This window comes from Trichoplax adhaerens, genomic scaffold, assembly GCF_000150275.1.
Source record: "Trichoplax adhaerens TRIADscaffold_27 genomic scaffold, whole genome shotgun sequence".
Classification (NCBI taxonomy): Eukaryota; Metazoa; Placozoa; class Uniplacotomia; order Trichoplacea; family Trichoplacidae; genus Trichoplax; species Trichoplax adhaerens.
Window position 1 is genome coordinate 479,734 of NW_002060968.1, and position 25,343 is coordinate 505,076.

At 29.3% G+C, this 25,343-nt stretch overlaps 1 protein-coding gene across 1 annotated transcript; it reads left to right on the forward strand.

Moving 5' to 3' along the window:
* Positions 1–19,072: 19,072 nt before the first annotated feature.
* Positions 19,073–24,422, forward strand: TRIADDRAFT_61721 (uncharacterized protein; the record flags this gene model as incomplete). The annotated part of the gene is made up of 9 exons (XM_002117640.1): positions 19,073–19,124; positions 19,703–19,826; positions 19,926–19,997; positions 21,442–21,513; positions 23,452–23,523; positions 23,651–23,719; positions 23,945–24,016; positions 24,119–24,190; positions 24,347–24,422. 9 exons carry the CDS (start codon positions 19,073–19,075, stop codon positions 24,420–24,422), a joined length of 681 nt encoding a protein of 226 aa, XP_002117676.1.
* Between the last annotated feature and the right edge of the window lie 921 nt (positions 24,423–25,343).

Consider the following 25,343-nt stretch of genomic DNA (forward strand, 5'->3'; position numbering starts at 1 on the left):
GGTTTTTGTTTTTCGAAATAGGTGTCAGAACAATATCAATCCTTGATAAAAGATAACTTTTCTTACTAAAGAGTTAGAAAAGTTTATGTCTTAGTAGAAATCGCGGTAGATATGGCTTCTTCGATAGCACTTATTTATATGCGAGATTCACAATATCGCTGAATGTAGAAAAGAAGATTTCAAAGTGGTGTTGATTCCTAGTCAGATACAGATACCTTTATGGTAAGCTTGATTAGTAAACTTAGAACGGTGGGCCAAATTTCTGGTAGCAACTAATTTTTAAATCGTTAATTGAGAATCAAATCCAATTTTTGCTTGTAAACCAATAATTTTCATGATAGTAATGAACCAAGCAATATGTTACCAGATTGAGCGGTCATTCTAAACGAAGAAATCAACAGGGGAGAATAAATTAAATCAATCTAATTGTATCCTTTTACACACCTCGAAGCTATAGCGACTGAATACTAAAGAACACCTATTTATTGTATTATGCTACGCTTGGGAGTATTGTTGACTTGATTATTCAGGTATTGAGATCAAAAGGATAGACAGAAGAAAACTCTTTGCTTCGATTATGTTCTATTATACTTCTTATTAGTACATTTTGACAAGAGTATAATTTTATTGGATAGTTTTATCTTTTTACTAGATATTATTTTTCTCTATGTCATAATATTGATTTTGTGAAATTAGATGGATAAGAGTATCTAGCAATTCTTACTTTCAATTCTATTGCTGAAATCATAATCCGGTTAAAAGTTAGGATTTAGTCACCGATCCTATTTATTTCGCAATTAACTTAATCATTTTTAATATGGTAGTTAATTTTTGTTGCGAAAGGAATCCTGCTAATTGGAATGAGAAAAATACTGCAATTTTATTTTGGCAAAAATATTATCTTTGAGCTCGATTCAATAAGGAACGTTTGTTAATTCATCTATTGTAGCCAAGTAAAGTGCATAAAGAAATTAATTTAATGAGAAAAGAAAATAGTTATAGAAAAATAGTTAGCTAGAATTCTTCTTATTAATTTCCTGTCTCATCGAGCTGCCGAAGCGAAATTTTAATAATTATAAGTGAATGCTAATTTATACTCTATCCTTAAATATTTTTGATAAATTATTTTCAATATCGTGATAGCTGATTAATATTTTACTGTTGTAGCTAAGCCTTTTGATAATTCTTCTGGATTTTGTCAAGAATTATATGAATTTTAAGCACTTCTTATGTAACTGCTACAAAGCATAACAAATACGAAGATATATAGAATGCAGTTAAAATTTTTTTTCAGTAAAAAATAAGAAAATATATCAACTTATTATAATTAACTTCCTGTTCTAAAATAATAGTCTAGGTATTTATCGAGGTGACATTTCTCTTTTGTATGATTTATTTAAAGTACCAAAATTCGATACAGTTGGTCTCCGTTATTTAACTACCGCTTGCTGAATACGGTCTAGCACTTGCCGCATTATATTTATGAACGTAGATATTGCAGCGCTAATTTTTTTCGTCCAGTTCATTTAATAAACAAATCGCAATTATTATACAATAAGAGGGGGAAGGGAATCGAATAGAAAACGAGTATTTATTATAATAATTTTGATTATGTACCAGTTATTTCGTTTTAAATTTCTTAAAGTGATGTTGTAACAGGTTTTCTACTTTAATGTTAAATATTGAACTATTATTTCCAAATATTTCTGATTGATAAATAGAAATATTGATCGTTTTCAAGGTAGTTTACTTATATTTTATTGTGGAAAGTCTTTTGCAAAGGTTACAGCCTTATGCAAATAAGTGCCTGATGGAATGCCTGAGTTCAAGTTATATTATGTCAATTAGGCTGTGGACATGCATTAAATTAAAATGTGTCTATAGCCATTATAATGAATTAAAATTTATTAAGCTCGCTTTTACTTTCTTTTTGCTTACTCTAGACACTATTTTTACTGTAGTACAGATGTATAGCTCATTAAATTAAGATTACTATGACAGTCTTCAAATTTAAAATGCTAATAACCTTGTTTCGTAAATAATTTACTGTTGAAAATTTTGCTGTATATTGACAGAGATTATGATTTTATTTACTAATTTACTGAAGTGAACTAATCATTAGAGCACATCTTAAAATTTTACAAGTGATTACACTAGTGTTTATTGGTAATGAAATTGGCTTAGTGTTTGTTCCTTCTGGCCGCTGATTACTAAAATTTAATTTGAACCATGTAAGTGGATCTCTCGTAGCCCTACTACGTATCGGAACTACTCGAAGGAATAGCAACGTACGTTTTCGAATTTTGCTTGCCATAAATGAACTTAACTAATTAATCTCCGTAAATGAACAACATCTGGCAGTCGGCATTATGTCTAGAATATGGCCCTAATTTTAATCCGAATTATATGTATCAATACATACTGCGCTTAATTACTGACTATGATACATATGTAATGGCTATATTTTAGTTTCGAGAAATTTCTCTTATTTATATAGTACAGAAACATATGTTACCGCATCAATTCCCGATAAATGATTGAATGTTTATGAATAATAAGCACGCGTAGGTTAATTGTAATTAATAGCGGAGTCTTGTCGACGCTATTATTGACCAATCGATTATTAAAAACAATTTCTTTTTAATCTTAAGTCGCTTTATAGGCTAATGCTACGTTACTATTCAGTATAATGTAATGTGACAAAGTTCATACCTTTTTCGACATTCATAACATTACTTAAAGTTCTGATTTTAGGTAGAATGCCATAAAAGTTTTGTAATTAATTCGTCGATTTTAATGGCAAAAGAATTTAACTTTATTTGAGAATGTATACTTTTCATTGACTGCGGTACCAGTAGTTTGTTACAGTAGGATGATATATCATCGTATTTATTAGCAACCAAAAAAATGATCGTTGATTAATCATTGCGGTGATCAGATTTCCTCATACTGCAATTGCCATTTCTAATACTCAGTATTTTGAATTTGATTATAACAACAATATAAATGAAAGCCACAAATTTGGTTAGCTGTATCACGTTGCACAGTAGTATGAGTGCTGTAATTGCTAGAGATTTGTAGCAAAATAAACAAATACATAAAGGGTATAAAATGGAGCATTTTCGATTGTTTGAATGTGTCAGTAAGTGAAAGTAAAGCGCTTCCTTCTGGCGAATTCTAGATTTAAACAAGGATTTATTAGTCTTTCTCTCTTGCTACGGTTATGTAGCAATATGTAAAGTTTATTGATTATTCTATACGTTATTCAGCAAAATAGCTAACTGTTTTTTGTTACCAATACAGTAGCATTCCTATATTCCCTACGATATGGGTGTTTTATATTTTAATCAATAATCCATCCCAGCAATTTGTATTATTAAAGACAATAATGATGTTTAGAGTCCAATCCTTATTCGAAATTGAAAGTTCTGATACGTTTGCTATATTCTCTAAATAATGCCTAAATCCCAAGCTTTTTTAATATATAGCAATCTAAAGCTTTGCAATATTGGATTACAGATTTGCACAAACTGGTAGAATTGATCAATCTTATGATTAAGTCTATTATGAGTTAATATTAAATTTTCCAAGTTATAGCAAATAAATAAATAGAATTTACAGTACTGCATCATGTGACTTTCAAATATTAATATAATTAAAGTTGATCTTAAATCTTGAATCTATTGTAAAAGAGCAGATAGAATTTGCGATACTGTATCATTAATCCATAAAATTTTAATATAATTTGTTACATAGGTGTAAGCTATAAAATTAAATATCGATATTACTGCATTTTAGTGTTCTCTAGGGTTTAATTTTGCTAAATTATTGTTGCCTGCTCTGTAAGACTCGATTAGACATATTAAGTCAAACTGGTACTTAAGAATAAATGAATTGCTATGGATATCTTATCATAAAATTAAGTTACTCAAATATGTTAGCTTAACATCATATGTAGCTAATCAATGTTTTTACATCTGTGTAATAAATTTAAGGGTTCGACATTAACTTTTTACTGCGGTTTTTCTACATAATATGAAATAATTCTTGACAGATTGTTCATAATACAAGACCGTCTTTTTATATGATCGTCGTAATGTTCGCTTAGATTTAAAAAATAATCTTAAAAATTTATTAATTACATTGACGCCATGATAGTATAGTTTCAGATATTATTGAATTCTCAACAAGTTCTGTCATGATATCAATGTTTAGAAATTACTCTACTGTTTGATTAATAGTAGGAGTAACAGTAGATATAAAAGTAGAATTATTGTTTTTGATAAAATTTTGCTTAGAATCATTTCAAAATACACTACAATTGTTGATTTTGAATAAGCTCTAGGTAAAAAATAGGATAATGGATTTCAAAATTGCTGATTAATTTTCATTGCGCAATATTCCTGGAAAATTACATTTTTTGCTCTAGAAATTTGCACGTATAAGGCAATAATTAAGCAGCTTTCTTTGTTTCAGTAAGTAATTTATTTTTTCTAAATTTTTTAATTTGGGAAAATAGTTGAAGAAGATGTAGTTGAAGTTGATTTAAGTAAGAGGAAAATGTGCTTTGTATAAATAGATATGAAAATCCAAGCATTAGATATTATGTCGAAAATTTTATCTAGCAAGAAATAAATAATTTAATAAACAGCACGTGTAAACTTTGTCTTAATTCTCGCCGCATTCAACTTTCTCTATCCTTACTCTATTTGTTACTGCTTTTAATTTTTTGTTATATTCTAATTGCTCTTATATACAGTAGCGAAGATATTGCTTGTAAAAGTTTTGTCATCTTATATTGGTTAGTTTTGATGAGATTGAGTAAAATCTTTTAAGTTCCGAAATATCGCAATGCTTTTGCTATTAAGAGTTGGAGTCTGACTGTTAGAAAAGTACGGTACTTTATAAACTAAAGTGACCTTAATAAAAATTCGATAGCATCACTCTGTTTGTTCGCTTAATTTTACCGTAATTGCTCAATGGATTGCTTTTCTGCCATAAGTTTTTAGCATTTGAAAAAACAAATTTCTGATTTTGCTGATAAATCAGTAAGGAATCTACGTAGCAGCTGTATTAGTATCTATTCTTTTAGATTTAATAATGCAATTAAACAAATCCTCTTCTTTATTTCACTTATGAGTTTATCCAGAAAAAAATTATTTATAACTGTTCTAATTATAGAATATTTACTTTCAATCTTGATTGATAGAAACAATAGCCTTAAAAATAATAGTACATTGGATTATCAACATCGTTAACATAAATTCAATCCTATCTTAGAAAAAAGATGCAGAAAGACCTGTTCCGTTATAGCTTTATAATGATTAGGCTACTAGAATAATGCTATACCTCTACGATGGTATTTATAAGAACAGTTATTATCGCCAAATAATTTTTTTGGAGACAGAGGAATCTTAAATGCTTGTAATAGCTAACGTAGCCTGATACTCTGCTGATAGAAACTCTTCAATTGTTCAGATTTACGTAAACCCCTCTGAAATAAGTTAAATATCCAAGTTCCATGACCTACTTCAATGTCACTTAATACATACGAATAAATAATTCTATTAACTCTCTAAACGAAAATTTAAGAAGCTGTCTATCCATTATACTGTATCATCCAACAATGGCACTAAACTCTAAATTCACCTATTAGATCTATTTATCGCAAATCGATCTTTTCAACCAGAAAGTTATTTGGTACCCATGTTTTTAAACTTATTAAGGTTAGACATTAATCTTAGAAATCCATTTCTTATTCAGTAAATGTCTATTATGACTATTACGAATTCAGTAAAATTTTATATGCAGGAAGTTTGGCAAATCATTATTTGGATATGGTAAAGAAAACAGATTAATTCTAGGGTATAAAATTTTGGTAAAATTTAGGGTTAGCTTACTTTACTATATGCATATTTTACTTCAGTATACAATCACACATGTTTATTTTGATGTGATTTCAATGCGAAAGTGATCTAATCTAATTAATCACGCATGAGAAGTACCAGTATATCTAGTACATTAGAAAGGTATAACCATCGCTTGTATCACTTAGCTTAAATATATGAAAATGAAATATATCTTTATTTTCTGATGCTGATCATAACAAGAAAAGGGACAGAAAAAAAAATTTGGATAGCTATGAATCCATAATCTCTGATCAAGATTTTTAAATAGGATAGGCATCTTACTGGTGTTTTTCAGTATGGTATCAAGTTAATATAGCAATACTTTATACTGTGCATTCTGTTTGAAAAATAGATCAATAGAACTAATTTGTTTTAAATTCTAGTTAAATTTGAAAAGAGTTCGTAAATTTAGTAAATTCTTTGAAACAAAAAAGCAGGCATGGATCAATCTATTTCTTCCATCATTACGCAATACGGAACACCCTATCGACAGAATTTTCACCTTTACATATATCTTGTTACTATATCACTTTAAAGAAAATCCTGATAGACGGTTGTTGAGTTGTTAGTTACATGCTTTAGTTGTAGCAAAGATATTAAATCCCTCTAGAGTCAATCTTTACAGCCACAATTTATTAGCTGAGAATATAATTAATTCAAGATTACGATGATGACCGTGATAGTACTGGCGATGCAAATATAATAGCATAAGCAAAATAGAAATTGAGTAAGATTTGTGGCCATTATTGATGCAAGATTGATAAGATAGTTGCCTACCAGAATCACAAGGTGATAGTGCTACTACTACAAACCAGATTTTAGAAAAATGAATTAAATCCTCATGCTATTGCGCAGTTATTGCGTAGAAGTAATTAAGATATCCTCGATATCACAATCACTAACTGTTTCTATAAAAATAAATGCAGGAAATTTATTAAATGCTAGAGGGTGTTGTAAATCTAGTTCACCCTTAAAGGACAGATATTTCTGTAATAACTTTACTAGTTGCATGCTGATTTTGTAATCTCGGAACTATACCGGCATATTATAAAATTTCATCCATTATGATGACGCCCTATTAGTTCAAATCCATGTTTACTTGTTTTATGTAGTTTACTAGGAAGTTTAACATCTACTGTATGTCTATAATCTACTTTCGATCTCTCAAAAAAGATATTCCCGAGATCATCTTGTTAGCTTTATGTATAGTTGCAATTAATCTAAATGAATCTATTTAGGCCTTGCAAAAAGTCTATATTTAGCGTCATATTGTGTTAAGATAATTTAATTATGGCTATTGCGTTACGGATAATTGTGAATGATTAGCTTTACATTACTGTAATGATAAAACTATAGGTGATGATTAAATACATTTCAATGTCTTGAATTTATCGTGTATGTTTAATTAAAAATGATAATACAGCCAAAACCTTTTATTTGATTAAGCGAAGCTTATTAAATGAATTATTAATGAACTAAATTGGCACTGTTATTCAAAATAATTAGAACTACTCTTAGAGTACACGATAGCTGTAATATAGGCAATAAATGGTAACTTGATGTTGAGGAATTTTCTTATGACTGATATATTGACCAAAATATTCCTCTATTTAATATGGTACCGTTGGTAGCAAAGTGAATTGGTATATTGTGTAGTATACGTTACCTAACACTGTCTTTAACAATTTTATATACGCGTAGTTTGATAAGATATTTTAAAATTGCAATCATTCCAATGTAAACATACATGATAGACTTGTAACAGTGAATTCTCTTTTCGAAGATATTTTTCTGTTCAATGCTTTAACTCTATCAACTACTCTGTAGCTGTGTAATTTCACAAACATGCGTAAGATAAAATATTCAAGCTGATCTCTAATCATTTTTACTTAAATTCATAAAGGTTTTTGTTATTAAGATTGTACTACAGCAAGTAAAGCAGAATTAATGTAAATGTTTTCTTTACGATAGCGAATGGCAAAGCAAAATTTACTGGATGAAATTCTAGTGACTAACATTCTATAATATTAATAATCAAAATTAACTACTCTATCAGGAATAAATAATGAGATTTAAGGATAGCGATAACGATAAGCGTAAATAACCTAATTTGAAAAATTAGTGCTAACATGTCTCGCATATACGACAGTATTATCACCACTTGCGTCGTGACAATATTTCAGGAAAATAAATTTGCATGGTGTCACGATACGAACCACCGTGAAGATTAAATAACTAAATTTAGTGTTTAACATTTACGTATGGAGATAACTAATGATGACTTACAGTAAGAACTGCGGTAGTTATTATTTTGTTACAGTATATTATGCTGTATTGTAGTAACAGTTCGCATAAGGTAACAAATATTAATTGATTATAGTATTATGTCTTGTAATGCTTGTGATGAATATCCAGAAGATATTCAATTACAGATGATACTATACATAATTCTGTGTGTGGAAATACCGTAGTCTAACTATTTAGAATCGTCCAGTACATATCCAAAATTATAAATAATTTCTGTATTAATTTAGCTTTCCAATATGAGTTAGATTTCATAAACTGTTATGACTCTTACATGATAGCTGCTGCTGAAAGGTATTTCAGATCGATAGATAGTTGAATCAAAGAAGAGTTTTATAGTTGTTTTAACGTAGAAGCAAAGGCGTGTAAATTCTTGTGAGGTAGTTGGGGGATACTGAATCACGAAGACTATAGTAATTTAGAGTCTTCTTTTTCGTTATCTTTGTCCCGAAGCTGGTTTGTGACACAAGGATATAATGTCAAAGCAGAAAATGTCTTTAAAAGTGCTATATAAGAGGAAGTCGGTTAAAATATCAAGATGTCTCGTCCAATTAATTATTTTTCTTGTTAGATAAAAAAGGTAAATAATGGAACTTTAGCGACTATATTTACCTTAAGTATTTGGTAACTGATCATAAAGTTTCCAAATCTCCACAAAAATATTTTGGGTAAGATTCGACCAAATTTGCAATTCACGTATCTTTCGAGATAGAGTTTGAGAATGTGATCACTCGTTTTTAAATTGTTAGCATTTAAACTCGGATACAGTACTAAAATGCATTATATTCATTATTTTATTATGATTAAGATACATATTGAAAATATAAAATACCTGAGGGAATTGATTACTTCCTTGATATTAGATAGGAATGAAACTATTTATGAGATAAAGTATGGTATTACTCCCTTTAAATGATAATTTTAGCTCTTGTTCAAGGTATAATTTACTGTTATTCTATAAATAATTAAATTACTGCAACTATAATTTTTTGAAAACAGTTTAGATTTTGGCCGGCTACTAAGTTCGATGATAATTAATATTCATGCAAATATCATATTGATATATATTTAACTGCTCACAGATAAATCGTTTGGGACTAAAGATGGTTTCTATTTTCAAAATTGATTAGACTACTGTTATTCTCTTCCATTTTAAACATACTAACAATATCATTTCTTTTGAAGTTTTGTGTGGCACAGGTATTCTACAAAGCATAACATTGTTTTGCACCGTTTTTAGTCCACTGTCATCAAGCTTTCATCAAGAAGGTAAAAAAACTGCTATGGCTTGTATGCTTTAAATGGATTAGCAATAAACAAGCCAAACTCTTTGAATATCGTGACGTCCAATCAACTGTCATCGAATACCAATCTTAACTCATGAGTTATGTGGCAATTAAAACATGGTCAGCTATTAATTTGATCACCTTTTGACATTATCTATTTTAATTGAATTATTTTTTACGAGAACTTATTTGTAATGAATGCTTACAATTATTCAATATTAAATTCCTGTTAGCTAACGCTGCAGCTATTTCTCATAATTGAATAAATCTTTTCACCATAATCCGGAAAAGCAAGATCTAAACGTCAGCTTGCAGTTACTTTTTTTTTAAAACAAAAATTAAATTGTTTTGCCGTTTATTTTCCAACAGTCTGTTATCGACCACTTAAAAACGATTTATTGCAGTTTGTTATGAGCAATGTTCAAATTTCTTACGAAACTGACGAAAAATAGTTTAACATAAATAGACTTTGCATTATGATATTAGAGAATGCAGTCAATTTCCCTTCCACTAATTAATCTTTCATTAAAGAAACTATTTAAGAAAAGTGGTAAACGTCAAAATGTTAAGAGTTGCCATTTCCAGAAAGAATGTATTTATCACATTAACAGAAGCTGGAGGCACTATCTGTTATTACGATAAACAGAAAGCTGTAGGATGCCTTCGAGGTTTGTTCATAATAGTATTTCTATTTCCTTACTTTCAAATAATAACGGATAAAATTATACTGTTCTTTTATTTAACGTATGCTAGAGTAGAAGCTTATCATGAATTGGCTAGTAAGATATCTTTATATATAAAATGATATTGTAATTCTGATTAATTAAAACATACGATGTAGAGACTACAACGTTAATAGTAATAAAATAAATATTCACTTATGATTTCAAATGTTATCATGGCATATCCAAAGTTAAAAGTATTGTTGGTGATATTAAGCTGCTACCAAAATTGTTACTTAAGGAGCACTCAGAATAATTTATTTAGCCAATATATACAAAATTTAAAAAAAATGATTAATATCAAAAGTTTAATGAATCACTGCATACTAGAGAATACTGAATAACGCAGGACATTGCCTATAGCAACTTTAACACCCACGGATGTACGTGATTCAATTTATTCATTTACCAATAATAATTTGAAAGTACTTCCAGATCATTCTAGTAGCCGAATAGTGTTAGAAGATATTTTCGACTGTTTAATTAATTGTTGGCGTCACCTTTTATGTTACTCTTTACCAAAGAATGAGCGATACTGCAATAGCCTTTTAAAGTATTCAAGAATTTCTGAGCTTTCATATCTTTACAATGTTGTTATCAGCGAAATTAAGCGACAGTTGTTTTACATTCGCTTCAATTATGGAGTAAATGTTATTGTAGTAGATGAGTAGGTTGGATCAGAAAAGAAATGACAATAAATCCAAATCTAGAGCACTTATTATTTAAATTCATCAATATCTTGTAATGACCTTTAACGTATCATTAATTAGGCAGACCGATAAGAAAGTTACTGCCGATCTTTCTCCAAAATATATCATAGGATTTAATTTCCGTTTGTTTGAATAATAGGAAGGAGTAATGTAGCTTCAAAATGAAATAAGTACGAATCCAAATCTAGTTTCTTTATTATTTAAATTCATTAATATTCTGGTAAGACATTTAACTTGTCATTAATTAGACTGTCTGATGAGAAGCTTATTACGAATCTTACTTCAAGATAAAAAAGTTGGATTTTTGCTTACAAAGTATACCTCGCAGTTTAGCTCTAATTATGCACCTTGGAATGCAGATAAGCCATACCGTGTATCTGGTGAAATATTAAGCACTTTATGTTTATTTTTATTTTCTCCATTTTTCAATCCTGGATGTAAATTAAGTTACTATTAGAAACAATATCTTTGGTAACCCTACCCAAGTAGGCCAAGCCTTTTCTTTCTTTAATAAAGAATTCCGCGATTGTTTACATTTTTCTCCATCCAGTTTATATACTGTAATTAAAGAAATAAATACTAGCTTCGAAATACGAGACCTTCAGGATAATAGTATTCGATAAAAACTGCAACACCCAACCAGTCAGTTTACAGATCGTATCTTTGATTTCAATTGGCTAAAACCACGTTGATAGTGCCAAGTGCCTTTCTCGTATATTCTAGTAACTTCGATAATGGTTCTTATTTTAACTTGGTAAAACTCTATAGCGTAATCACATTGTATAGAAGCAATGTAAAATAATGGTAGCATACATTAATCTTGTTAGTATTTTACAAAAGTACACTTAATGAAGATCCCCTTGCTCGATTACAATCTATTTCATTAGGAATCTTAACATCTTAATCGTCCTTACATTTTAAGTTTAATTTTTCTATGTATATTTGTATGGTAAAAATGGTCTGTTAGAAAATATGTTATATACAGAAGCGGCAAAACTGCTTTATCTTACACTGCCCTTTTTGCCATATAATATAGTTTTATTTATTTCCATACAAAAATTTCTAATAAATACATGTATGTGGGTATTTCAAAGCTATTTACAATTTTCCAGTAAAAGTTAAATTTATGCGTTCGATAGCTTAAGAATATTTCAAAAATAAACTATTTAACCCGTAAGCTATTGTAGCTGTTTAAAATTTCCTAGAACAAGCCCAGGCAATTGATGGCATATTCTTCAAAGCGTTCGAGTTCATCAAAGACAAATTACGATATTTTTTTTAATTCGGCTAGTATTGCACTTGAGATGATCTTGTTTTTGTAAATTCGAACATTCAGTCTGATATGGCCTAGTAGCGCCCGAATACTACAGCTCGTGTATACTAATCACATTGATGATAGGCGATTTGATTGTCTTATTAGAAGGAAGAGTTTTGTGATTTCGAGTGATTTTTAACTTGCAGACTGTTTTTCTAATGTCGCTGACTAAGTAACCATACAAAATGGCATTCACTGCTGGGTATGTAAACGTTAAATAAATTAGAATACTTCGTACTGCCAATGTCGTTGGTGATTCGTCTTCAAGTTGTGGATTTAGTATACTTACTAGACTATCGATATAGAAAGGAGTCCACATGATAAAATAGGTTACCACAATAATGGCTAATACTTTAGCTGCTTTTAGATGTTTTCGTACTCGAGGCGAAGAGGTCATTACTTGCTCTCGATGAAGGGATGTTAAACTGAAATTGGGACGATTTTGAATGAAGGACTTTGCAATGCAAAATATTCGATAATAGATGATCGATATTGCAAAGAAGGGAAGAATAAAAAAAATGATAATCTGTACTAAACTGTAATGAAATTCGTGTGGATTTTGTGGATTCCAAGCAAAGCATTCATTTCTTAAAATTGGACGAAAAGTCAGTATAGGGATAAAACCAATTAGAGCAGATACAATCCAAATAAAGGCGACGATAATAATTGCATATCTGGGCTTAGAGTAAACATGATATCGTATCGGTGCTTGCAAAGCGATAAGTTTATCGACACTTACGGCTACTAGATGGAGGTTAATGGAAATAACGATAGCAATAGGAATATTGGATGAAAGATTGCAGTATAACCAATTTTCTTCTCCTGAAGTAGGATTACCAACGCTAGGGTATAAGTAGGCTAATGCAAACATAATATCAGCTAAGAACATACCAGCCATAATGACGTTGGTAACATTTTGCATTTGTTTCTTACTCAATATGATGAGAATATTGAATAAATTAAACAAGACTGTGATGGTAGCAATAGAATTGCCTACAATCACTCGCACTATATCTTCTGATGAAAGACTAGAATTAAATTTCGATATTTTATAGCTTTCATTATCCATAATGTTCAATAATTTACTTGTGGTGCTAACTTCGGCTGTAAGTTTAACCGAAATATGAGATGGTACCGTTGTGAACACAGATACTAATGTTGGTCTCGACTTTCAAAATATAAGTAATCTTTGTCAAAAATAATGTCAATTACAGCTGGCGGATCTAAATAAGACCATTATTAACTGCTTGTCTTTGTATTTGATCAGTTTATGTCTATTTAAGAAAATAGTAATTATAGATTGCCTCTAAATATAAAAGAAATCAAGTTATTTTACTAGAATACCTAATGCAAGTATGAATTAAAGTAGATACTAATAGACTATAATATAAAGTCATTTTTAAGAACCGTTCTTAACCATAACAGATAGTTTCCATATATCCATATTACCATATTTACCAAAGGCAAAGATCGATACTATCAATGTATGCTAACTCGTTTTATTTCAATTCATTTAACAATGAGATTATTTCCAATAACAATGATTATTATTATCCATGGCATGTACAGAAAAGTTAATTGACATATTGATTAAATGGCATTACTACTACAAACAGAAAAAGTTCATATTGAAAGCAACTTTTGATATTCTCTATAGCAGCATTATAAAATGCAAATAATTTGATTTCATTTATTAAAATGGCATAATGCAAATGAAACTGTAGTAACGGTTGTGTTCCTAATGTTATACTGCTGCCATAGTGATCATTGTTAGTAAGCCATTTAAGGGCTAATTTGATTAAGAGCATAGGTGGAAATAATTTTTCCCTGATGTACATCAAACAATGATTTAAAATTATGACAATATCAAGTTGAAAATATCACAACGATGTATTAAACCAATTCCTAAATTTACAAATTTCGAAAAAAATAGCTACTGCATAGAAGACTAAATTTAATTCTGTTAGATTAATATCTTAGGCTTAATGAAAATTAAATGATTAAATTGAACAAAATAACTATATGGTAAGTTTTCTCCCTTCAAAGTAGGGCCAGGATAGTAGACAAGTTCATTTGTTAGCCGACCCGACTTTCCTGATATTAGATAGCAGTGGATAAATATGAGTGTATCGTTTAATTAAGAAATTAAATGCCGATGCGACAAGTTGTCTCTCTTCAGAGTAAAGTCGAGATAGTAGACAAGTTGATTTATTAGAGTTGACTATCCTGCTATTTGATAGCAGTAGATAAATATATAGCTGAAGAACATAAATACGGACCTGGCAAGTCGTCTCTCTTCGATGAAAAGTTGACACAACAGGCAAGTTAATTTGATTACAGACTTGACTTTGCTGGTATTGGATAGCAGTTGATAAATATATCGTTAAAAAACAAATGCTGAAATGGCAAGTCGTCTCTCTCTGATGTAAGGTCAAGATAGTGAACAAGTCGATTTTTAAACAGATTTAGCTTCACTACTCTTGGATAGCAGTATTAAATATACTGTTTGATTGAATAAAATACCAAAGGGACTATTCGCCTCTCTTTGAAGTTGAGATAGTGGATAAGTTAATTTGTTAACAGACTTGACTTTCAGCTATTGGATATCGTACGAATAGATAAATATTCTGTTTTAAAGAACAAAATAGCTATATAAAGTAAAGTTGAGATTGTCGAAAAGTTATTTTGTTAGCCGACTTGACTTTCAGCTATTGGATACCGCGCGAATAGATAAATATTCTGGTTTAAAAAACAAAATAGCTATATAAAGTAAAGTTGAGATAGTCGAAAAGTTAATTCGTTAATAGAGTTGATTTTCTTACTATTAGATAGCTGTAAGTACCGTAATATAGAATTAATTGCTAGTTTTCAGTTTCATTCAAATTTTTTGTTGTTGCCCTTCAATTGGCAGTTACTAATCGAAAAAATTAGGCTTAAAATTGTATTTCAGTTATTTTTGTTTATATATCTGCTCCTTTATAGAACGTCAGCAAGGAAGAAGAATCTTAAATATTTGATTATGGATTTGCATTTATTGAAAATTCTTCCTCAATAAATGAACTTGTACTTCATAACTAAAAATGAGGTTAAATATGGGGTGATTGATGTGTTGATCTATTTAAAACAGGAAGACCCCTTTTAGATTGTAAAAAGTTATAATATGATAAAAAATTATCCTTATATGGCTTGAAAATAAATGTATAGACTTAATTTCAGATGAATCATAAACAATGATAGCTTGTTATAAATTAAATTATGAAAAGAATAGCCGATGCTATAGCTGGATAATCCAGAAAGAGTGTGAAGGATTGTTTTGATGAATTTGCCATATAGTTTTAATCAGGCTTTTTTCTAAGATAAACCCTTTCAGTTTCACAAAGAATATGACATAAAAAAGTAGAATGCCAAGGAGTATTCAAGCTACTATATGTACGTTGTATGTACGTTGCACGTACATACACATATAAGCAGCAAAGATTTACTATTTAATTTTTAAGACATATAAAGTACGAAAAATACCTCACATCTCCTTAACGCGGTTTTTTGAAGAGAGTTTTCTTCGTTATTTTGTAAAGTAATCGCAATTAATTATATCATAGTAACTAATTTGTCGGTGTTAGCTTCTCTGGCTTGCATTGATAAGATTTCAGATTCTAACTGGCTACAGTAGCCAGAATAATGTATGGTTGGATTTCTTAAAGTATCATGACAAAATGTTTATGTCATATTTAGTTAAAGCTTAAATTGAGCATCCTGCTTTTAAATATTGGAGGATACAATATAAGTTAGCGGTAGTAAGCTGACTAAGAATGATTTATACATCTTTCAACAGTAATATGTAAGGAATATTATTGATAGAATACATACTCTAGCTATTTATATAAATTATGACTTTTAGCCTAGGTGATATTATCTCGATAAGCTAACGTCATTTTCATTAAGAATGAAAGAATCATAAAATACTAAAAATCAATTACTTTAATACCGGTACTAGTTAATATCAAACAGGATGTTAGAATGAAAGAATCATAGAATACTAAAAATCAATTATTTTAATACCGGTACTAGTTAATATCAAACAGGATGTTTTTGGATATGTTTATCCTATGCCTATATATTTTTTTCTATAAATTGAAAATATTTTTCCGTTACCATGTTTATAATTTGACTATGCGTTATCTATTAAGTTATTATTGCTATCACGACAATACTAGCATTCTAGGTGCTAAAAGGAATCGTATTGAAGTAACATTAAAAATACTATAGCCAAAGGTTTCATTATTATTATCAATTATATCAATGGATAAAACAATATGAAATTTTACTACAAATATTATATAAATTGCTTGTTTAGCTTATTGCAAATGGAATATCTTAATGCCACTATTGCATCATACTAATCTTCTATAGATTTCAGGCATAATATAGACATAAGAATTTTGCTATTGGCTTTAATCTATAAGCACATTATATAAGAAATTAAACGGTAATCCTATTTATAAGTTTTGGTTACTTCAAATATATTTGTACACTTACTAAAAAGAAATTGACTCAAAATTTTGTCTCATTCGAAATATTAGCAGTGATTTGCAGAGCCATTCCAATTTTTTATGCCCAGTTTTATATAATTTATCGCTAAGCTACACTCTTGCAGACTTGTAACATTAAGAATTGAGTATTTTAATATCTGTCATTTTTCAGATTAAATTGACATATCCTATCACTGAGGTATCTAGGAAATGTATGACTTCGAGAGAATAATTTATGTATACCTATTACTACTTCATAGGGGATTAGTAAGATGAAAGTTCAATTATCAGATATCACTGAATTGAATATGAAATATTTAGAAGTTCGTTATCTTATTAGATTATGGATGCCTCTCTGCTGTATATCTACTTAAAACGTATTGAAAGAGAAAAAATCCAAGTATTTAATGGGGTCTACTAGTACTATTTCGCTGAACCTTGCATTATAAACAAATGGCCCCGCAAGATATTATGAATGAATTAACTAAAAATAGTACAAAAGATTAATTATTTCCACTTAACATTGTGTAGCTATTGGAAAGTTGCTCCCATTTCAATTTTTGACTAGATATCTATATATTATACTATCCAAATTTTAGTAATCATGCATTTACTTTGAATTTTTGATTAATTACAAGCCATTGATATAGATATCATTTACAATTCCATTTCATTTAGGAAATTCATCTTAAATTGACGCTGTCATAAATATGCCTTAAAACAGGAGCCAAGAAATGATATTCGAAATGATTGTGATTGAGTTTTATTCTTTGAATAAATCATTTGAGAAATAAAATTATATCTCATATCGATTATTTCACCACTAATATATGGCACCAAAGATGTTGCATAGAAGTGGTAGTATATAAATTACTGTGTAGCCATATCAGCTTATTTTACCGGCTATATTCGCGGATATTGTACGAAAATAAATTAAGTTAATGATTATTTATGAAAGCTTCGTATCTGTAATAATTAAAACCTGAAATTTATATTTAATTTAATTTTGCAACTTTCTAGGTAAGACAATGATTTTAAAGAGTACAATAATTTCATTTATTGACTTCGCCAAAGTTACAATATGCGCGTGCATAACAAATACAATTAAAACAACTATCTATGTCTATTGCGAAAATTCTATGTAATATCTTGTGGGCTATTAGTTTATAATGCAACGTTCGTAAGGTATTCTCACAGCAGTTCAAATTAGTCGAGTTGAAGAGAAATATACTAGCCTATCGCTTAATTTATTATGTGAATTAGTCAGCATATAAGCAAATAGGAAACGATGTTTGCAATGCCATAATATGTTTGAATACTAATTATATCAAGCGAAATAAGATAAATTTTAATTTCAAGATGAAACAAGTTATTATTCTGATTGGCTTTTACATAATCTTTATTGGCTTTACATAACCGAAGACCTCATATAACTTTCTGTATTAACTATTTTAGTAAGTCATTTAGCTGGATTTGGCCAAAACAAATTTATGGTGTGATATGATATTATTTGTCGGATTTTAAGGCTAGCGTGTTTTCGCGCCTAACTTATATATTTACTGCTTATTAGTCTCTATATTGCTAACTAAATAAGGATATCCTATAAATACGTATTTGCTTTAATTTACTCAGATTTTATTGGTTAATATCTGGAAGAAAAAGCTTGTATTATTGACAATTCAATCAACCTTAGCTATTGTTTATTTAATGTTCTAGAAGATACAATAGCCTAGTTTAACTTCGTGTTACGAAAAATTTTCTGGCCCTTCGAAGTCTTACAGATTATAAATACAAAATATCAAAAAAGGGCTTCAATCTGCTAAAATTACATTAAATCTTTTAAGAATTTATAGCAGCATTATATATCCATGGAACATGTATAAGGAATGTAGCCTTTAGATTAGCTTTAGAATCATCCTGCGACGAGTAATAGTAAAAATTAAGCTATCTTATCATGTAAACGTTCGTCAAATTATAATGTCTTCTTGTTTACTTTATTGTTTGGTAAAGATTAATTATTTTGCATCTAGATCCTTTAATTAATATTATAATCTGATGGAAATTCTATATAGCGTGTTACTGTAGCTTTTGCAAAGAGGGCGTTTCTATTCGGATAATTGCATAATTTACACTAAATAAAGCAATATGGGATACATTCCTAATTTGATGTAACGTTCTTAATCGCGGTTATCATAAGAGATATTAACTCTTATGAACTACTTTGTTTGTTTCTAGTTGTATTTATAATGACTCCAGCATTGTTACAAAAATATACTATTGAACGACTAATTTACAAAATGGCTCCGATTATACTTTGCTTGATACTTCTTTCAGTTTGTCCATTATTAGGTAAGCTTAAAATCCTAATTCACGCAGCAACTTTGAATTCTTGCAATATCTACTGATTTATTGTCTTCATTTTAATCAAATTTTGATCAGACAGATATTGTTTTATTTCATTTAAGATATTTAACTGAATGGTAGTGGCACTAGCAAATTTTAAAATTTTAGTTGTGAATTTTGACAATCAGTTATAATCAGATGGCACATTATTGGCCATCAATGGTGTTTAATCTTTCGAATCAAACTTAATCTTACTCTACTTTATCTCTTTAGCTATAACTCTAAAAGAAAAAAATTTTGTTTAACTAATTTGGCACACCACTGTTGAAAAATCATCTCGATATCAGCAATTACGCAACCAGTAAACATTTTATACATTAGCTTATACTTTACCAGCTAAACTAACGCTATCTCGCATTAAACTATCCTTTCAATCTCTTTCTATTTGTGAATTCATCTTTATAGTTTATAAGATCAGAACTTCGTAACACGTTTACCTATCATTAAATCTTGTCCGGGACTTGTACAGAGAATAGCTAGTTATGATGTTGCTATTAACTGCTAAATGCATATGATTTTTAAAGCCTTCTCTCAGTGTCCAGTGCAGTGCCAGTGCACAGGAAATCCTGTAACCACCGTAGCTTGTACTGGATCACAAATCACATCTCTTCCAATATCTACACAAAACTACGATAAAGTTACTAAATTGTAAGTATAATCATTTTATCAAATTACATTAAATTCATTGAAATTGGATTCATTTAGCAAAATAATTTATTTATTGAGATTTTTTGCTTGAAATTACAGCATTTTAGCTAATACCGCCGTCACTACTCTCCCTGTTAACAGCTTCAACAAGTTTCCAAACTTACTTCATTTGTAAGTATAACTCATATGCGCTTATTAGATTATAATTTCTTACCTATTTGGACTAATACTGCAAGCACATCATTGTTAAGGCAACTCATCTCGCCTTAATAAAATAACGTTCCATCACTCCTAATAAATGCACATAAATACAAGCCTTATACGAGTTTTATGCACTAGGAACTAACTAATGCCAGGTTATCGTAGTCAGTGCTATGTGAGAGAAGAAAGGATGAAAGAGGAAAGTTATTAATAGAATTGCGGCAGTGTAAATGATTTCTTCCATGTATATATTAACATACATTAGCATCAATGAACTAAAGCTATCATAGAGTTATACAGTACATTATAAACTCATCTGTAATTTGATTTTGAAATCTACTTGGAACGTCCGTAATTTTTATAAGACATACCGTAGAATAGAAATAATAAAGTCTGAGAGGGTGTAGCAGTATCTTACTGAATGATATCATTTTTGTTATAAATTATAAAAGATCTTCTGCAAGTTACGTGCTAAAAGTAATAAAATAAATTGCGTAGCTATGTTTCGTAGACGATTGTATATAACTAGTTATTTTACCTTAAATTGTAAAGTAGATATTCAGACTGAGGCACAGTTTCATACTGATGGATATTTCTAGATACATTAGTGAGTACTAATAGTAATGTAGAGAAGAGTGTATTTTTTTCAGGTAGAGCAATATTTTAGATAATGATATTATTTTATAGTAAATTATATAAGACTCTTTTAAGGATACGAATAGTAATGAAAGCAATTGAGGAAGAATGTGTTACTTTTCAGGTAGAGCAGAGTAGTAGTTTAGTTAATACCTTTTTTGTAACAACCATATATGGCTCTTGCTGAAGTACTAACGGAAAGAAAGTAACTGTGTAGCTAAGCTTCGCAGATTTTCATGTTTGAGATGTTGTTATTACGATTAATTGCAAAACAGACATAAAAACTAAGGGCCAGTTTAATGCTTATAGTTGTTGATAGCTATTTGTTTATCAATAGCTAATTACAAGTTCACAGTATTAGACTAGAGATTACTTTCTGCTCTGGATCCCTTCTTATTGAGCGCGTTTAATAAAGTCTGCACGAATTAAAAGAGGGCAACAGCGATAAAATGTATTAGAACTGAGACTAAGAAGGCAGGATGATTGAATCAAATTAGTCTAGAATTTATTCTCCAAAAAAATTATAATAAACCAGCTAGTTCAACTACATCTATAAAATAAAATATTGTAGATATAGTAAATAGAATGCATCGAGCAAAATGTAAATGATAAATTAGTTTACTTTGGTTAATTTTCTGTCGTTAGGAATAAATTTTAAAACAATGGCTTTGATAAGTTACTATTTAGTGCTAAATTTTAGATTAGCACATATAGGACAGCTTTTATTTCTTCAAGTTTGTCATGCAATCTTTATTTTGGTTTACATTTTCTGTTGTAGGTATTTGAGCAATAACCTAATTAGTGATATTAAAGTTGGTGCGTTTAATAATTTGTCTGCCTTATCGTCATTGTAAGTGGCACAAGTTTAATTATTATTTCCATTTTTCGTACCATTATTTGAACAATTCGTCGAATTGGTATTTATCGTCACATAACTTTTATTATGATTTCGTGCTCTTGTATTTGCTTTTTAGAGATTTATCTTCCAACAAAATACAAACTTTGCCAAACCTGGTGTTTAATTCGCTTTATTATCTTTCAGAATTGTGAGTAATTGTCACGGTACGAACTACCGTGAAGAAATAGCTATTTAAATTTGGTGAATATAATATAGTGATAATATATTACAACTAGTTACTTACAATAAGAATTACTCTAATTGTAAATGTTTTACTGTAAATTTAATGCTGTGCTCTAATGTGCACTGAAATGATTCTGTGAATGGACATGTTGTAGTCCGAACGTAAAAAATTAGTTCGTAGATGTTCTCACCTAAGTATTTTTATAAGATGACTCGTGAATGTTAGCTGCTGTAGAAGGGTATATAAACCCGTCAGATAGTTGAATAAAGCAGTTGTCAATTGTCTAGTTGAGTTTAACGTAGAAGCAAAGGCGTTTAAATTCTAGTGAGATAGTTAAGGGATACTGAATCCCGGAGACTATAGTAATTTAGAGATTTGTTTTACGTTATCCTTGTCACGAAGCTGGTTTGTGACAGTAATATTTTAAATGAAGTTAATTTTACTTCTTTACGTGCTGATGATAGTAACTAAAATTGTAAATATGTAACAAATTGAATAGGTTATTGATTAAATTTGCATGATTGGACTATTTATTTGTTGTATTAAGAATAATTTTTGAATTTAATCTTTAAATGTCATATTTTATTATATCTTATGCCAAACTTATCTTGAATTAATAATTACAGTAATTATGATTGTTTTTAAAGCCTTTTAACTTGTTCCAGTAAAAATTATTCAAAGACAAGATAAATTCAATATAAGGCAATTCACTCCGACAAATGCTGTGTATAATTGCTAGAAATTATTAAGCACGTAGACATTCGTCAAAATGATACTTTACTTTATTACTCTGCCATATAAGCTTTAACTATAGTTTAGTAAACCGATGAGAAAATATCTAATACAATGGAATAAGATATTCATTAAAGTGTAAGTTGCCATTAATAGCGTTGAAGCAGCAAAAGTTATAACTAGAACATGTACTTCTTAAATTATATTGCGAATAACTGCTTTATCCGCAGTAAATTTAAAGTATCTAAACGCTATCCAATACTAAGGAAGATTAAAATAGTAATGTAAAAGAAAAAAAAAATTCGCAGATATTATAGTCTAGTGCTGAAAAATTTATAACCAGTGCAAATGTACTAATTAAGAGACTGCAAATAATTGTTTGTCAAGAGTAACTTTTAAAGTACCTCAATCCAACTCGATAGTACAGAAAATTAAAGTTACTTATCGGTATTCAATTATGACAATGATAATATTTTATTACAGATTTAGAACAATCGCACATGACTACCCACATTCCTTAAAAAGTTTAGGCGGCACTTATTTCTTTTATATCTTCATTGAACTTGACTTGTATTGCTATACGAAATTTAAAACCTAAATAAGTGTTCCAGATTTAATTGATGTTCTTTTATTTTTCTGTCTGCTTGCTATCAGAAGTTAAATTGTATTTTTTAAATGTTATCATTAGGGATCTGTATAATAATAGTATTTCCTCAATTCAAGATCAAGCCTTGGCTGGAATGAAATTTCTATTAACATTGTACGGATTATGATATTAACTGATTAATCGATTGATTCTAGTTACAATAATTGCTTCTATATCATAATGATGTCGTATAATAATCGATAGTACCGATATCTGAAGCAAATTATACTATGAGGATGTGAAAATTTACATCTTTGTGTCACTGTTCTTGATTATGAATACTTTCGGTAACAACATTGAAGCATCATCTCCATTTATTTCTTGTTAGGCAACTCTTTAACAACAAATTAACGTCTATTCCGTATAAAGCTCTTGAACAATGCCTACTTCTTACCAAGTTGTAAGTAAAATTTTAAATCAAAACAGTAAACGTATCCAATCTATCCAGTAAATCCATGGTACCTGAATTTAATGGAACTAAATATTAAAATAGACTATTCTGCAAATTTTTATTTAACATTAATTAGAAATTTGAAATATAACAGCATAACCTCAATTGATAGTTCAAAGTTGGATCTACACAAATTAACCGTATTGTAAGTAAATATTGCTTGAGAAAATGAACTTTTTAGATAGTATTCATAGTATTTATTTATTTTCGTAATCATTTTTACAAGTATTACTGAAGATCTACTCCCAGTTCAATATGATCTTCATGCCATCATTCTTGTAAATTAATCTTGATATCTTGCCAGCATGGTAACTGGACTCAAATGACATTTAATAAATAGATGGTGTTAATTAATATGACGCCTTATTAGAGAATTAGGTTTTAACAAGATTGCTTCTGTTGGAAATATGGCATTTGATAATATACCAAATGTTCTGATGATGTATGTACGCCAGATATGATCAAATAGCTGGTACTGCACTATTTAGCAAACGGAAATTTTGCTCCAAGATTTAAAGAACATTTCAACTATTTCTATGTATAGTGATTTAACACATAACAACATTAAGACCATTACCCAAAGGATGTTTTCCAAAATTAAGAAATTAAAGTCTCTGTAAGTTTTGACTAATTACATCTTATACTAAGTGATAAGCTTAATATTACTATGTTAGCGAATCGTTTTAATGGCTACAGTATGTAGAAGTCCTTCTTCATTGAAACCAAATACAATTGCGAAAACTAATCTTTAAAATGCCTTATTGCCATTTAGGTCTCTTTCTAATAACAAAATAACATATATTCCGAATGGTTGCTTTATGGGGTTTAACTCGTTGACCAACCTGTAGGAATAAGATTTTTGTTCTGTTTGTAAAATTATTACTATACATAATAAGAAAATCTACAACTTTATATTGCTAATAAATTAGTTTGCATCTCTGCTGCATTTGGTATTTATTGAAATAATTAGAAACGCTTTAACAATTTCCATAAAAATAACTTTAATGCATTTGATTTTCAATCAAACTTTGGTTTAAAAAATTCTGCAGGGACTTAAGTAATAACCAAATTACCACGATTAACCAACAGAGTCTCGGATCATTACCTAGCCTTACGCAGCTGTACGCCAAATAGACATATCTTATATTGAACGTATCTTTTCTGCGTATAATTTATAGATAATTTTTGAGTTATGATTGCTTGTATCCTTAGGAAAATAATTCGTTAATAATTTTAATAGTGCATTCATTTAATTTATGTATTTTTCGGCAGATCGCTGGGCTCTAATTTGATTTCGTATATTGCGGATTCTAGTTTCAGTTCCATGCCCAAATTAATGGATCTGTAAGTTTAAAATACTTATTTGTTAGGATTGAAATTTTAGGGTTTCAATTTTAATTTATCGATTATTTATGCTGAGATTTTTAACAATCAATGCAATTTTTTTGCAATGATTTCATAATGAGGTCACATATTTTATCGTCCATAAATAAAGCAACTTGGGTAATAGGAACCTAATTTAATTTTTAAATTTTAGTTCGCTAAATCATAACCGAATACAAATGATTTCAAAAAATTTGCTTTATAATCTGAAGTCTCTCCGTTATATGTAAGAATGGATTAGCGTTAAGACTCAACTGAATAATATTACACTGTTATTTGCAATCTTCAATCTGTGCTAAAAAATCGTCTCTGCCGTTAGAAAAGATAAGCATAGCATCAATTTCATGCCAGATTTTAGAAATTAGCTTAATTTATTATTATCTCTC